This window comes from Eulemur rufifrons, chromosome 7, assembly GCF_041146395.1.
Source record: "Eulemur rufifrons isolate Redbay chromosome 7, OSU_ERuf_1, whole genome shotgun sequence".
NCBI lineage: Eukaryota > Metazoa > Chordata > Mammalia > Primates > Lemuridae > Eulemur > Eulemur rufifrons.
The window spans coordinates 64,994,671-65,008,539 of record NC_090989.1 but is presented as its reverse complement, the minus strand read 5'-3'; the positions used below and the strand labels follow the sequence as shown (position 1 = coordinate 65,008,539).

The window sequence follows — 13,869 nt, the reverse complement described above, 5'->3', positions numbered from 1 at the left end:
AGAAGAGAAGTTAAGGGTATAGATTATGGCCGCGGTCCCCAGCATATTCGGCATCAAGGACCAGTTTCATGGAAGACAATTTTTCCATGGACTGGGGGGGGGGGGGCGGGGGGGGTGGGGAGGGGAGAGGCGGAGCTCAGGCAGTGATGCCAGTGATGGGGACAAGCTATAAACACAGATGAAGCTTTGTTGCTTGCCCACCGTTCACCGCTGGGCTGCACAGGCTCACCGCTGGGCCGCACAGCGGTTGGGGACCACAGGCTTATGAGGCCAGACTACCTGGGTTAAAATCCTGGCTCTGTCACTCACCAGTAATCTTGGACAAGTTATTTGACCTTCCTGTGCTTCAGTTTCCTCTGAATTTGTAAAGCAGGGATTATAATAATCAAGACAGTGTCTGTGAATGTACTTACTAACACCCTATGCAAATGTAAGTTATAATTACAACAAGGAGAAGCCAGAGAGTAAAAAAGAAAATCAGTATATCTCAGACGTGGAGAACAGGAAACGAGTGAGTATAGAGGAGGAGGTATGATCCACATGGTCAGGTGGTGTAAAGAGGTCAGGGAGAAAGGGAGCCTTTGAGACTGCCCTGTACAGTTGACATGAATAGCTCTGGCATAAAGTAAACCTTAATTCAGTAGTACTTATTACCAGCTGTATACACACAACATAGATATCCCAAGGACACACCCAACAGCCCCATACCCTCAAGATGTTTGAAAGCCCTGAAATTGTCAACTCCCACCAGAAGCTGGCAAGTTACTTTCTAGGGTAGATAATTTTATATACCTCTCTTCCTGGGCACGAGACCAGGCTGCTAGAGATTGAATATGTGACAGAAGCTTCTCTTTGTCCCTTTGCCCAAGGAATACTAGGTCTTTAATTCCATTTTAAACCAAACCATACCTTCACCCCCATTTTCCCAACTCATAAAAACTCAGTTAGGAAAAGGGAGGTTCCTGCCAAGTACCCTGCTGAAACAATTTGCATGCCCCACCCCAGTTAATCCCAGGTGTTCCTTCTTTCCAAAGAAGTGTGGCCCCTTAATTCCTACTGCTCAGTCTTCACCTCTGAACATGAGTGGAATCTCCAAGCTGACTTTGCATATGCCTCAGAGAACTGGCAGACTATGTCTACAAAACCCTCAGAAGTGTTTCTGTAAGGTTCAGTTGGATGTGGTTTTCACAAGGTCACTCCAAACAATGGTCCAGCAGGTATCCACTGATCATGTTAAATGAACCCTATTAATTTCTGAATGATGACGATGATAGGTGAAAGGGGAAGTAGTGACACTTTTGTAGGAACTTATGTGTTGCTGAGTATTTCTTTACCTAACTTTACTGGAATGAATTTAACAGTTTCTATTAAGTATGTGGCTAAAACAGAGATCATTTGTTTAAAATATAGTATTTCAAAGATTCCAAGAATGATATATTTTTCAGCTGTCATAGGTGGCGACTCGTAAGAGAATCTCCTTATATCTTTCAAAAATTTGATGTTGCTTCTCTAAAGTTTGAAACACTGGCCTCATTAACCATCATATCCCAGATGAACAGGATTATTAATTCAACTTCCAATGAAATATATGAATAAATAAAATGCGAATATATGAATAAATAAAAATCAGAATTAAACTGATAGCTGTTAAGCTCCGTTAAAAATGACCTAGATTATGCCAAGCATGATAGGATAATAAATATTACCTTTTCTGTCAAAAAATTCAATCAGAGCTGAACTCTCTTCAGGAAAACATTCAACACTGGCAACTCTTCCCCCTCCATTAAAAGGGTTTTCAAAGAAAAGTTTTAAATTGTAGTCATCAGCACCAGGCGGCAGGTTTTCAACCCTGATTGTTTTTGTCACTTCCAGAAGTCTTGGAGAAAGCTGAAGTTGTTTAGTTGAATGGTGGCGGGTGCAATCATCAACAAATTTCACGGTATCTATGAACCAAAAAAAAAAAAAAAAAAAAAAAAAAAATCAGCAAATTATGATTGTATGTAACTGTCTAGTTAGTAATTGAGATAAAGGGGAAAGCCAAGCCCTCCATTTTTAGACACAAGATTTTAATACCTACATGAAAATTCACAGGTCTAAAACTCCCAGTCTCTGAACAACGCACATGTCTTACCTGGATTAAAGCTACTAAGCTGTGTCCCCACCTCCTGTCACAGCCCTCACCAACTCTTCTGAGTGCTTTCTCTATAAATCTCATCTCACTCCTTTCTTCAGTGGCTCTCCGTTACCTGCAGGTATGAGTTCATGCTCCTCAGCCACACTTACGATGCCTTTGGCTATTGGACTCCAAACTAATTTCCAAGCATCACCTTTGCTGATTCCCTGTCATTCATTTTATTGTCCATGCTGCCACAAAAATTAGTCATTATTTTGAAAATCCTCCTTCTCTTTTTTTCTTTTTTTTTTTTTTTTGCCTTTGTATATACAATTTCCTGTATCCAGAATGCCCTTCTCCAATTTTTTATCTTGGTCCAATTCATCCTTCAGGACGCAGCTCAACTGTCTTTTTCAAACCAATAAATAAAGATGGCGGGCCCATGATGGGCCTGGGGATACAGAATAAATATAACGAGCCTTTGCCAGTTCATCATGCAGGAGGGAGGAAGTCTTGAGAGCAAATAAATTATCTACTGTGGGATCAAATGAGGTGGGAACACTAATATGAGGAATCAGACAAGGATTCCCAGAGTAAGTAGTCTCTGATCTGGGTTTTGAAGGATGAGGAGGGGTTTACCAAATGGTTAAGGAAAAGAGACCTGTGTCAGGCAGAGGGAATATATTCTGGACATGATTGACTGGTACTGTTGGAATATAAACTTCATAGGAGCAAGAATAAGCCACCTCATTTGGGTGCCCTTTCCTCCCATTTCCCACAGCTTGTTGTTCACGGCTAAGAGAGACAGCTTCTCTTCTTGTACCTTTCCTATTCATTTACGTATGGGCTTCCTCCCTGACCCCAGACTATGAATTCCTCAAGAGCAGGAACCATGATTTATTCACTTTTGTATCTATAGCACCTAGACCACTGCCTGGCACACAGTAGGTGTTCAGGATTTATGATCAATGAACATAAGAAATAGTAATAAATTTGAAATAAGAATAGCTCCCTTGAGTCCTTACCTTGTCTCAAGTACTCTGCTAAGTGCTTTTCAAACATTATCTCATTTAATCTTTACAGAAACTATATCAGGTAGGTATTATCATCCCCATTTTATAGATGAGGAAAGTGAGGCACAGGGAGGATCATAACTTGGCCAGCCTCATATAACCAGTTAAATGGCAGAGCTACAGTTTGGACTCTATGACTTGTGCTCTTAATTAACCACACTCCACTGCCATGGCCATGAAGTAGTGAGGGCTTAGAATTAGAAAATGTCCTTGTTTTAGGTGGTCATGGCTCTTCCTAATCTCAGAGATTTCCCACAGAAAGAGTCACATTTTCAGAGATGTTTCATAAACTAGGTGTCCCAAGTCCCAAGGTGTGGTGCAAAGAAGACTGGCATATGAAGCATCACTTGCTCTTACCTATATGTTTTTTAAAGGTAACTACAGCAACACCAAAATCTTGTATTACTTCCAGTTCAAAGTCATCGTTGGACAGGCCACTTATGTTTTCCACTAACAAGATTAACATCGTGTCAGTCACCTTTTCCTTGAGATTTTCAAATGCCACCAAAGAGGGAATATTTTCACATTCTTTTGGGATGTCTTCCATTTCTTCCAATCCTTCATTGAGAGACAGTTTTGTTTCCAGTTCTTCTGACACATCTGATTTTAGGGAGACAAAAGAAGTACAAGATATTACAGTGACCTATCATGGTCTTAGCAAAGTAAGTTATCATTACACAAAGCCCTCTTTCCTTCCCAATCTCTTGGCTAACTCACGTAAAAACAGATCTTGGATGGCTTTTTGCTTTATTTAGCTAAAAACAAAATGTAGCATTTAATTGTCTATTATTATTATTTAAGTTCAATTTTTTCAATTTCATGTTGACAAAGTAGGTGTTTATTTTTAAGATCATTGCCATTATGGGGGAAAAAAGATTTTCATTTATTGCTTGGTGGATATATAAATTAACCTTTATGGAGATCAATTTTTAAAATTTGTCCATAATTATTAGTGATAAGAAAAAATATTCATTTTACTTACCTAAGTAAAGAAATAATCACTTATCAAATGATTTACACTGTAAGACTATTGTTATATATGAATTTTCTATGAAAATTATACACAATTGAAGTTCAATTTTATTATACCCTTTTCTGTCTTGTCTCTCTGAGGAATTTGCCTTACCCTTCCTGGCACTTGATGTACATTTCTAGCATGGCATCATGGTATAATTATTGAGCTAGGCTTCTCAAAAGCAAGGCACATGTTTATTTATCCTGGTATTGCTGCCAGATGTTATATAATTGAGGTTCAGTAAATGTTTGCTGAATTAGATAGAGATTCACTGCGTGGGTCACACAAGCAAAGCAAGACTATCTGACGATGCTCAAACGTGGGCATCATCTGACACATTATATTTCAAGAAGGAGTAAGTTCCCATCACTGAAGAGAAAAAAAGACACTGGCAATGAAGGACTAAGGAATACATATGGAAGGTCAAGCGGCCGGGAGAGCTGTTGTATACACCAAGCTCACTGAGCAGCAATCACCCCAGCCGCCTTGTCCCTGTCCACTGCTGACCATAGGTGAGTTACACACACACACAGATCAGTCTCACTCTATGCTTGTCCAATGAAGCATGGTGTCTACGATATGATCTTTAGACATTGTGATCTATTGACTGGGAGCCATTGTCATGTTCAAGACACTGGATGTACAGAGAGGTGCGAATACAAAAAACATTAGATAAGGAACTTACAGATTTCCTAACGGAGGTATATGAGACATGGAACTGACATGTGTAAATATCTACTGTGGTAGTAAAATACCTGTGCTCACCAAATCTGTTTTGTTTTCTTCCTGGGCAACATTTCCCAAATTTCCTACAGTTCCATTCCTAGAGTAGTGTTCATGTAACTGATGGAATATTGTGGAAGTGGTGAACTCCACTTCTAGGCCTGGGCAATACAAATCTCCTTGATATGAATTCCTCTTCTCCCTTGCAGTGACCTTGGGGGGTCACATATTAAAGACAATGGTGTCAAAAGATGGAAGGAGCCTGGGTCCCCAAATGACTGCCAAGCAGTCCATACTCCCCCCACTGCTGACTACATTGAACTGTGAAGTGAAGGAGACATAAGCTTGTATTGTGGTAGGTTACTGATTTGGGAGTCTTTTGCTACAACAGTTAGATCACCCTGTTGTGTGCTGGATACGACACCATGTGCACACACTCATGCTGAAGAAAAAATAGCTTAAAGATAAAATAAGAATATCAATTAGCATTAAATGAGACAGGCATGACAAATTGAAATGACTACTGGAGGAGGCTCTATGTGTTCAAACCCTGACTGCCACTCTTTAGCCATGTGACCTTGAGTAAGCCTTTTAATTATAAAAATGAGAGATGGTCAGAGTCTTTCCAGAAATACAGCACAAGTATAAATACACAAATATAAAACCACTTCCTGGTCTAAAATTGAGCTTGACAGTATAGTACTTAGACATCTTCCAAGAAAAAGATAAGGATTCAGAGGATCACAATAAACCTAGGGAGCTGGGTGGGCCAACTCCAAATCTAAAGGGTGGGAAGCAAGATTTATTCTAAAGAAACAAAAAATTCCTATCTCATAAGCATCCTGATCTTCTTAAGAAAGCCATGCATACTAGATTATACAGTTTAATAGCGCATGCATATAGTAAAAACAAGCCATACGTCCCTATCCAGAGTAAAAGCAGCTCTCATTCTAGTGCTGTTTTCAAAAAGAGAAAGTTGCAGAAAACTCTATGTTCTTAAGGCAATTTCAACTTTGGAGGACAATGTTTATACATCATTTCAAATTCCTTTCCCCTAAGATTTGGGTATAAGTATCACTTTATCTCTCTTGCTGGCCTCATTCAGCACAGTTCCTGTGCTCCCCTTAATAACAGCATGCTCAGCTGTGAAAACTAGTTGCTTCTTTAGTAAATGTCAGGGGGCACGACAGGCCAGTGCCTAGATGCTAGTTATGCAGTGGAGTCCACAAGAGCTACTTGGTTGCTGGCTGTTTCCTACAGCAGATGAAATAAGAACAGCTGCTGCCTTCTGGAGGACTGCAGCCAATCCTGCACCAGCGCTCGGAAGTGTGTGTTCACAGAGGAGTCACACCTCTCTGTTGTGGCTCCAGAGCACAGCACCCTGTGCTCAGGAAGTGCCCAGGAAGCTGTGCTAACTTACTTAGCCGCACACGGCACCCATGGACATGTCATGTCCTTGCTCATCAATGGCCACTGGGCACAAGTGAGCTCTAAAGGTCAGTTCATCACCACCTCCCAGGTACTTCTTTGCCTTCCTCTCAATTGCACATCTTCCAAGCCCCAGAGAATTGTTCTCATCATTCTGACCTGAGACATAAGAACTCGAGAGGCTACCCTGTATCCACCCTTTGCACAGCTGGCTCAGAGAATGTAGATGATGCAGCCAAGGCAGCTCCAAGCCGAGCAGACCCCGCATTGTATAAGTCAAGAAGAGAGGGATGACTCCCTCAAGTGCTTTCTTTAACAAAAGCAAAGCTGCTAGGTGAATGTCAGAGTGATCTCAACTGAGACTTTACCTGGTTCTCTGACATCTTCTTTAGTCTTGGATTCCTGAAACCCAAACAGTAAAGTAGCATTAATACATTACTAATAATTTCTTTACATTAAGAAAATGTCCCAGCCCGCAGATGTAGGGTAAATAGAAACTATAATGAAAAGTTCTGATAATGGGTGCTCTTGAATGCATCTGGGGCTATGTGTAGTGGGATATCCACTTGATAGTCACAAAAATCGTTGATGAAAATGAGACACAAATAACAGAAACCTCAATTAATACCAAGTGTTTGGGGAATGGGGTAAGACCTAAATCAGAAAACAGCTTAGCTCATGATTTTCCCCTACTTAAGTCTTTATAACAAACACTGTGCCATGTGCTTTGTTCAGGCCATCTCATTTAATCCTCACAATAATCCAATGAGGTAGATACTATTACTATTCCATTTTATAATTAAAGAAATACTTAATACATGTATCAGTAGTAGGGATTGCTGTTTCCTCAAAATGATGTAAAAATAAGACAAATATAGTAAGTTCCAGGTTATAAAGAACCTGGGAGAAACAGATCCAAAACTTTATATCCCAAACCACCATTTTTATTTTTATTTATTTACTTATTTATTTTGAGACAGAGTCTTGCTTTGTTGCCCAGGCTAGAGTGAGTGCCATGGCGTCAGCCTAGCTCACAGCAACCTCAAACTCCTGGGCTTAAGCGATCCTACTGCCTCAGCCTCCCGAGTAGCTGGGACTACAGGCATGCGCCACCATGCCCGGCTAATTTTTTCTATATATATTTTAGTTGGCTAGATAATTTCTTTCTATTTTTAGTAGAGATGGGGTCTCGCTCTTGCTCAGGCTGGTCTTGAACTCCTGACCTCGAGTGATCCACCCGCCTCAGCCTCCCAGAGTGCTAGGATTACAGGCGTGAGCCACTGCGCCTCGCCCCAAACCACCATTTTTATAACCCCCAAATCTAGACCATTGCAAATGTGTCTAAAATCAAACAAAAGCACCATCTCCTTCATTATTCCATAGTCCCTATCACTGCCCTTGTTGCTCTACACTTACAATCTGCTGCTCTCATCCCAGTCTGATTTATACTTCTTGTTCCACTATATTTTCCTCTTCCCACCTCACACACCTTAGAAGAGCACCTTAATTCCCCTTTAAGCATGCCTCAGTTTATTTACCTTTGTTAGAATTTTCTCCTCCAAGACATCATGGACTTCATCTGGGGCCATGGGCAACTGGAGAGTTAACGTGAATGTTCCTTTTCCTGGCCATACTAACTCGTGATTCTTTCTCTCCAGAACCCTCTGCCGAACTGAAATGTCCAAAAAAGAAAAAATAAAAAGCCAAATGACAAGCAATCTTTATTTACAAGATCATTCCATGATTTCTATAGGTTTCATTATCATCAATCAATAGCTTAGTCAGTTTCTCAAGAGAGACTATGTGCAGTGAAAAGAGAAGTTTAGCAAGCAGACATGGATTTGAATTCCATCTTTAAACTTACTTTTTAATATTAAGCATATTCCGTAATAAACCTTACAAAGCCTCAGTGTTCTTGTCGATTAATAAGGTTAATGGAGATTGTTCTGTACATGTGTTATATGTGTAATATTAAGTTGAAGAAACATTATAAAGAACTTGACACTCAGTAGGCACTCAGAAAGGTAGCATTATTTATTCTACACTGCAGTGAGCTAAAGTAAAGCATCCCCATGGAGAGCCAGAGAGGACTGGGTGCTGGGGCACGGCATGGTGAAAGCCATGTTTTAGGAAGATGATTCAGGGGGCCACAAGCAGAATGTTAGAGCCTAGTTAGAAATCTGCTTCAATCAATTCCTAAGCTTGTGGTGATCAAGGTCTACATCTGACAGTAAAGGGAATACAAAAGAAGGAATGGGAGAGATTGGACTATAGTAAAACAACTGAACAGTGGGCATAAGAGTCCAAAGACCTAGATTCAAATTCCAACTCTGCCATGAGTCTCAGTTTCCTCATTTGAAGTGATGTCTGTGAATGCACTTGCTAACACCCTGCAGAGCTATTAAAACATAAATTATAAGAAGGAGCAGCCAGAAAGATAAAGAGAAAATCAGTGCATCTCAGACCTCAGAGAACTGAGAGTGAGTGAGTTTAAAAAAGGAGGCATGGATGGTCCACGGAGTCAGGTGGTGCAAAGAGGTTGAGAAGAAAGGGAACTTCTGAGAGGGCCCTACTGCTCCTGGGTGTAGCTCCCGCATGAATGTTGGGTCACCATGTTGCGTTCTGATGTGCTGGGCCTGGTAAGGCCAAGGATGTAGGTCAGAGCCAGTTTCTAATTTCATTCTTTAAGAGGAGGGCAGATGTTTCACATGAACTCCTGAGGGGCTCTGCTAAGCCAGAGTGAGGACTGAGGACAGGACAGGTCCCCTAAAACCTGAGAGCAAGCTAAGTTTTGTAAGCCAAGTTATCTAGAATCATGGACCTCTGTATTGCATTCCTTTTGTTATTCCCTAGACTTTGATAAAGTGCTGTCCAGGCATCTAAATGGGCCAGTCTGTTCTCAGATAATGGGCAATGGGCACAAGTATTTCAGGAGAGCAGATGGTTGTAATGTCAGTATGTGATTCCCAACAAGGAGGAGGTCAATTTGGCAGGAAAAAAAAAGCTGAAACTCTGATGCCCAGCCTCCCTTACCCATGTGGACAGTCTCCCTCCTGCACCAACCTTAGACTATCTCCATTCTGTTTTATTTATTTATTTATTTATTTATTTAGAGACAGAGTCTCGCTCTGTTGCCCAGGCTAGAGTGCTGTGGCGTCAGCCTAGCTCACAGCAACCTCAAACTCCTGGGCTTAAGCGATCCTCCTGCCTCAGCCTCCTGAGTAGCTGGGACTACAGGCATGCGCCACCATGGCCGGCTAATTTTTTCTATGTATTTTTAGTTGTCCAGCTAGTTTCTTTCTATTTTTTTAGTAGAGATAGGGTCTCGCTCTTGCTCAGGCTGGTCTCAAACTCCTTAGCTCAAACGATCCACCCGCCTTGCCCTCCCAAAGTGCTAGGATTACAGGCATGAGCCACTGCGCCCAGCCCATTCTATTTTATTTAAGAAGACGGGTTCGTTCCCTCACCCCACAGAGTCTGATAATAATCGGGAGTCAAATTATGACCAGAAAGTATGATAAAATATGCATATCTGAAACAGAGTTCAAAATATTATAAGTCAATTTGCACTCAATTTTCAGAAATCCAGAAAACTAAATAAAAGTAAGATACTGAATAAAAATGAGCTCTCATTTGTTCCTATTTGCTATGCACTAATTTCTACAGAGAAGTGCAGGAGAGCTCATTCTTCTTATTTGTCTTTTACAGATTTATATGAATAAAGTCATGTTCTACTGTGGGCCTGCACCTGTTGAGGCCACTTCCTGGAGTGGAGAGAGGAGGATAGCCTCTGTAGAAGAAGAATGCATTTCCTGGGACTTAAAAGTATTCCTCGTTAGCAAGTTCCTGCCAACTTGCTACCGAGAAAGTGGTTCCTCAAGTGAGAAACTGAAACTGAGTGGGAGTTTTCCACCCCGCCCCAGGAACTTTGACTATAAAAGGTTTGAGTCTTCTGTGCTAGAGGTTAAGACTTAAGGGGCCACTGGAGCAGCCTGGGTGGAGGAAGAGGAGGAGTGGGCTGGGAGCTGTCAAGAAAAAAAAGCCAGCAGGGACACTGAAATTGTGTCTGCTTTGAGGACTAGAACCAAATTGTTTTATCATTACAAAATTATATTTTGTGCTGTTTGTATTTTTAGGCTGTTCATATTTTGTATAATTATTTCCCTTTTTGTTCCTTTAGGGTTGTCAACAAACAACAGAGATTCTGAAACTTGAACGCGTTAAAGTCACCTGGGCTGCTGGTTAACCGTGCCACTTCTCACCCACCCCACACTCACTGCACCTGAGTCTCTGCTTAACCTGCCCTCCAGGCGAGTCAGATGCAGGAGGTCTGTGCCTCCAATTTGAGACCTACTCCTAAGGATAATGGGATTCTAAAGAAGAAAGAAGTGTCACTCAAGGCCAGGTCCATAGGGATGTTGACCTTTGGAATCAAAGTGGGAAAAATCCTTGAGGAAAAGTGAAACCCAGAAGAGAAATGACTTACATCACACAGCTGCCCTTCTGGGCACTCCTCAGTGAAATTAATCATTGGAAAACATTGTACTTTGTTTTCATCAGGGGCCTGAGCCAAGCAGGTCTCCTGTCCCCTCCTTCAAACTTATCTGTGCACCATCTCCTCTTTCTGTTTCATTTTTCCCTTTTTGGATCCCTGCTGGGGCATTCCAGTTGCATGGCCTCCTAGCCTCTTCTCTGGCCCCAGTGTTTCTCCAAATCCAGCCACAGGAAGGCAGGATCAGGTGTTGAGTTGTCTAGATCCAAAATCCCAGTGGAAAAGGAGCGCGGTCTGGGAGCTGCAGGTGCAGACCAGGTGGGCACCTTGAGCAAGCAGCTAATTGGCGGGCTCTTCGCCTCCCTCCTCGAATGCGTGCAGCAGTGGGGAGGAGGAGAGAACTCAGCCCCTCAACAGCCTGTGAGGGAGGAACTTTCCCAACTCACCCCCAAAAGCTCAAAACTGGCACCCCACAATCACTTCAGAATGTTATCCCTGCTCCCAATCTGAGGGCCACCCTGAGACGGAGGGAAGCGGCACCAGCAGGCCCTAGACAAGGGTACTGTGTGCCGATCTACAGCTTGCTGCCCTCCCCTTCCATTGTGGGCCTAAATACAGAAGGCTCTATGCTTACACCAGACCGTGCTCTGCCCCTCTCCCAGGTGACCCCAGGACCCTGGGAATCTCCCAAGTCCCAGGAGGAATCTCTGTGACTCCTTGCGTTTCTTCACCACTTTCCTTCCCCACCTAAAAGAACCACCACAACAGGGAAAGACATAAAAGGACTGTAACAAACGGGGGCTCGCTTGTGGGGCCACAGCCAGGCAGCGCCGAAAAGCGCCTGGAAGCGCAGCGCGCACTGGAACCGCAGCGCCCCGGGTGCACTCGGAGTCCTGAGTCCGTTCTGCCGCCTCCCACGACCTCCATAAGGCTGCTGCTGGAGCCGGGCGGATCCTCCCGCTACGAGCCCCTGCCCCAGGTCCCCCGGAGGAAGAGCAGGGTTGCCCCCTTGTCATGCCCGCGCCTCTCACCGTCCTCTGGGTGGAAGAGCACCAGGAAGCGAGACGGGCTCCCGGGATCCTGGTGGACTTCACACTCTCCGCCTCCGGATCTCTTCGGGCTCTGGAAGTACATCTGCAATTTGGTGCTCAAGTTCTTTGGGGGGTGGGAGCCCCAAGACCCCTCGACCAGCAGCTGGAAGGAGCGGGACTCAGCCATCCTCAGCCCCGCTGGTCCGCCCGGGACTGCCGGGGCCGCCCCAACTCCGCGCAGTTAACTTTGCCTCTTTCGCTTTCGTTTCCCGGAAAACCCCTCCCGGCCTTTAGTTTCTCTCTTGAGCTGTAAACAGCTGAGCCAGGACTGGACTGGTCCCCACCTTCGTCTCCAGTCCTCAGCCAAGGCGAATTAACCCTTTGGGGCTGGCCATCCCTCCACCTGTGCGCAGCGGTCCCCTATGCTCCTGGCACTGTCTGCCACTCACCCAAACCACAGCTTAAGTCAGCAGCTTTGGGTCTCCAGACTCTGAGCAAACACAGGATAGTTTCACTTTTGCCACAAGCCGACATTTTACAAAAGAATAAAATGGCTCGCAAACTGTAACCCTTTTAGAATGTTTGCTGCGCAGTTGGGGACTTCTTTCAACAATCAATGTAATTACCAGAATTTTACCTTGTTTTCCTTGGTTTGCTTTTTGTTTCCTGATCTGTTACTACTACATGTCTAGAAACGTGGGAGAAACAATACACTCACAGTTTTTTGTGAAATATTTACTAGGTGCCATGCGCTTGGGTTGAAGTCAAAAGACAGACACTGCCCCTGCCCTCGCTGAGCTCAGGGAGCGGTGGGGGACACACGAGTTCCGGCACAGCGGAATGGGTGCTCTGGGAAGGAAATGCAGGTGTTTCTGGACCAAATGAGGAGGGGCTCCTGGCCCAGGTGTGGGGGCTCAGGGAGGGTTTATGGGGAGGTGACATGTAACCTGAGGCCTAGGGGTGATCAGGGACTGACCTTGGAATGTTGGAAAGGGGAAGGGTTCCATGATGTGATTTACATGTTCAGGGCCACCCTGGCTGTTGCACGGTGGCTACAGCAGAGGCGGGGAGTTCAGCCAAGTGGCTACCCTGGTGTCCCAGGTGAGAGACGAGGCTGAGACCAGGGCGCTGGCAGAGGAGGACCGAGAAAGGATGGAGTCTAAACTGATATTGAGAGCAGGACTTGCTGAAGGATGCGGACGAGCCATGAGAGAAGGGAAAGCTCGAGGATGACTCCATGGTCAGCCACAGATGGCCCGAGCAAGTGGCTGAATCATTGCAGTGCCGCGACACCTCAGGTCAGAGAAGTGGCTATTGGGCTGCTGGGACCGGCAAGCACCGTCTCCCGGGGTTACAGGAGGAGGGAGTTGTTTTTGTTTCCTGGTTTTTAAAATATTTTAAAGATTGAAGAGTCTTAGATATGTTTAAATGTTAATAAAAAGAAGTGAAGGGAAGGTTGAAGATCCTGGTAGTGGCAGAAGGTGGCGGGATTCCTGGTGGCATCAGCCTGTGGAGTGGGACACTGCCCAGCGCACCAGCAGCAAGGCGGAGAGGGAACACGGAAGCAGGTAGTTCCGAATGAGCTGAGCGCCGGTGGAAAAGCGCTGAGCGCCGTGGAAAAGCACGGCAGTTCTCACCTGATGGATTTTGTTTCTCTATGAAGGAGGTGGCAAGGACTCTGCCAAACTTAGAGTTGCTTTCCCCTACAGGGCTGGACCTTGCATATTGTCTCAATCACAATAAAGCTGAATTTCAGAATAAACTAGAGATGGGCCAAAGAGTTTACTAGGCTTTTATTCCCAATCTATAGTAATGCTAAACAGTGTTCGGATATTTTCTCCGGCCTGCAGCTTTCTACCTGCAGATGGCGCTCATCATCTGATGTAAACTGCCCTGGGCCCCAGCTGAAGTGGAGACGACACAGAAGGGCCTGTCCCAGCCCTCGGCCAAACAGTGGTGACTGTTTTTGCCCCAAGGGGTTTCCATCTAACCCC

General features: G+C 44.2%; 1 protein-coding gene across 1 annotated transcript in view; it reads right to left on the bottom strand.

Annotated features, from left to right (window-relative positions):
* The window catches only part of LOC138387922 (protein mono-ADP-ribosyltransferase PARP14-like), a 41,754-nt gene extending 29,639 nt beyond the window's left edge, over nt 1-12,115 (bottom strand). The window contains exons 1-5 of the mRNA XM_069475112.1: nt 11,876-12,115; nt 7,891-8,024; nt 6,721-6,754; nt 3,544-3,786; nt 1,707-1,943 (exon numbers count right to left, since the gene is read on the bottom strand). Coding sequence (XP_069331213.1) covers nt 1,707-1,943; nt 3,544-3,786; nt 6,721-6,754; nt 7,891-8,024; nt 11,876-12,062 — 835 coding nt within the window. The 5' untranslated portion in view covers nt 12,063-12,115. The remainder of the gene's footprint in view (nt 1-1,706; nt 1,944-3,543; nt 3,787-6,720; nt 6,755-7,890; nt 8,025-11,875) is intronic.
* Between the last annotated feature and the right edge of the window lie 1,754 nt (nt 12,116-13,869).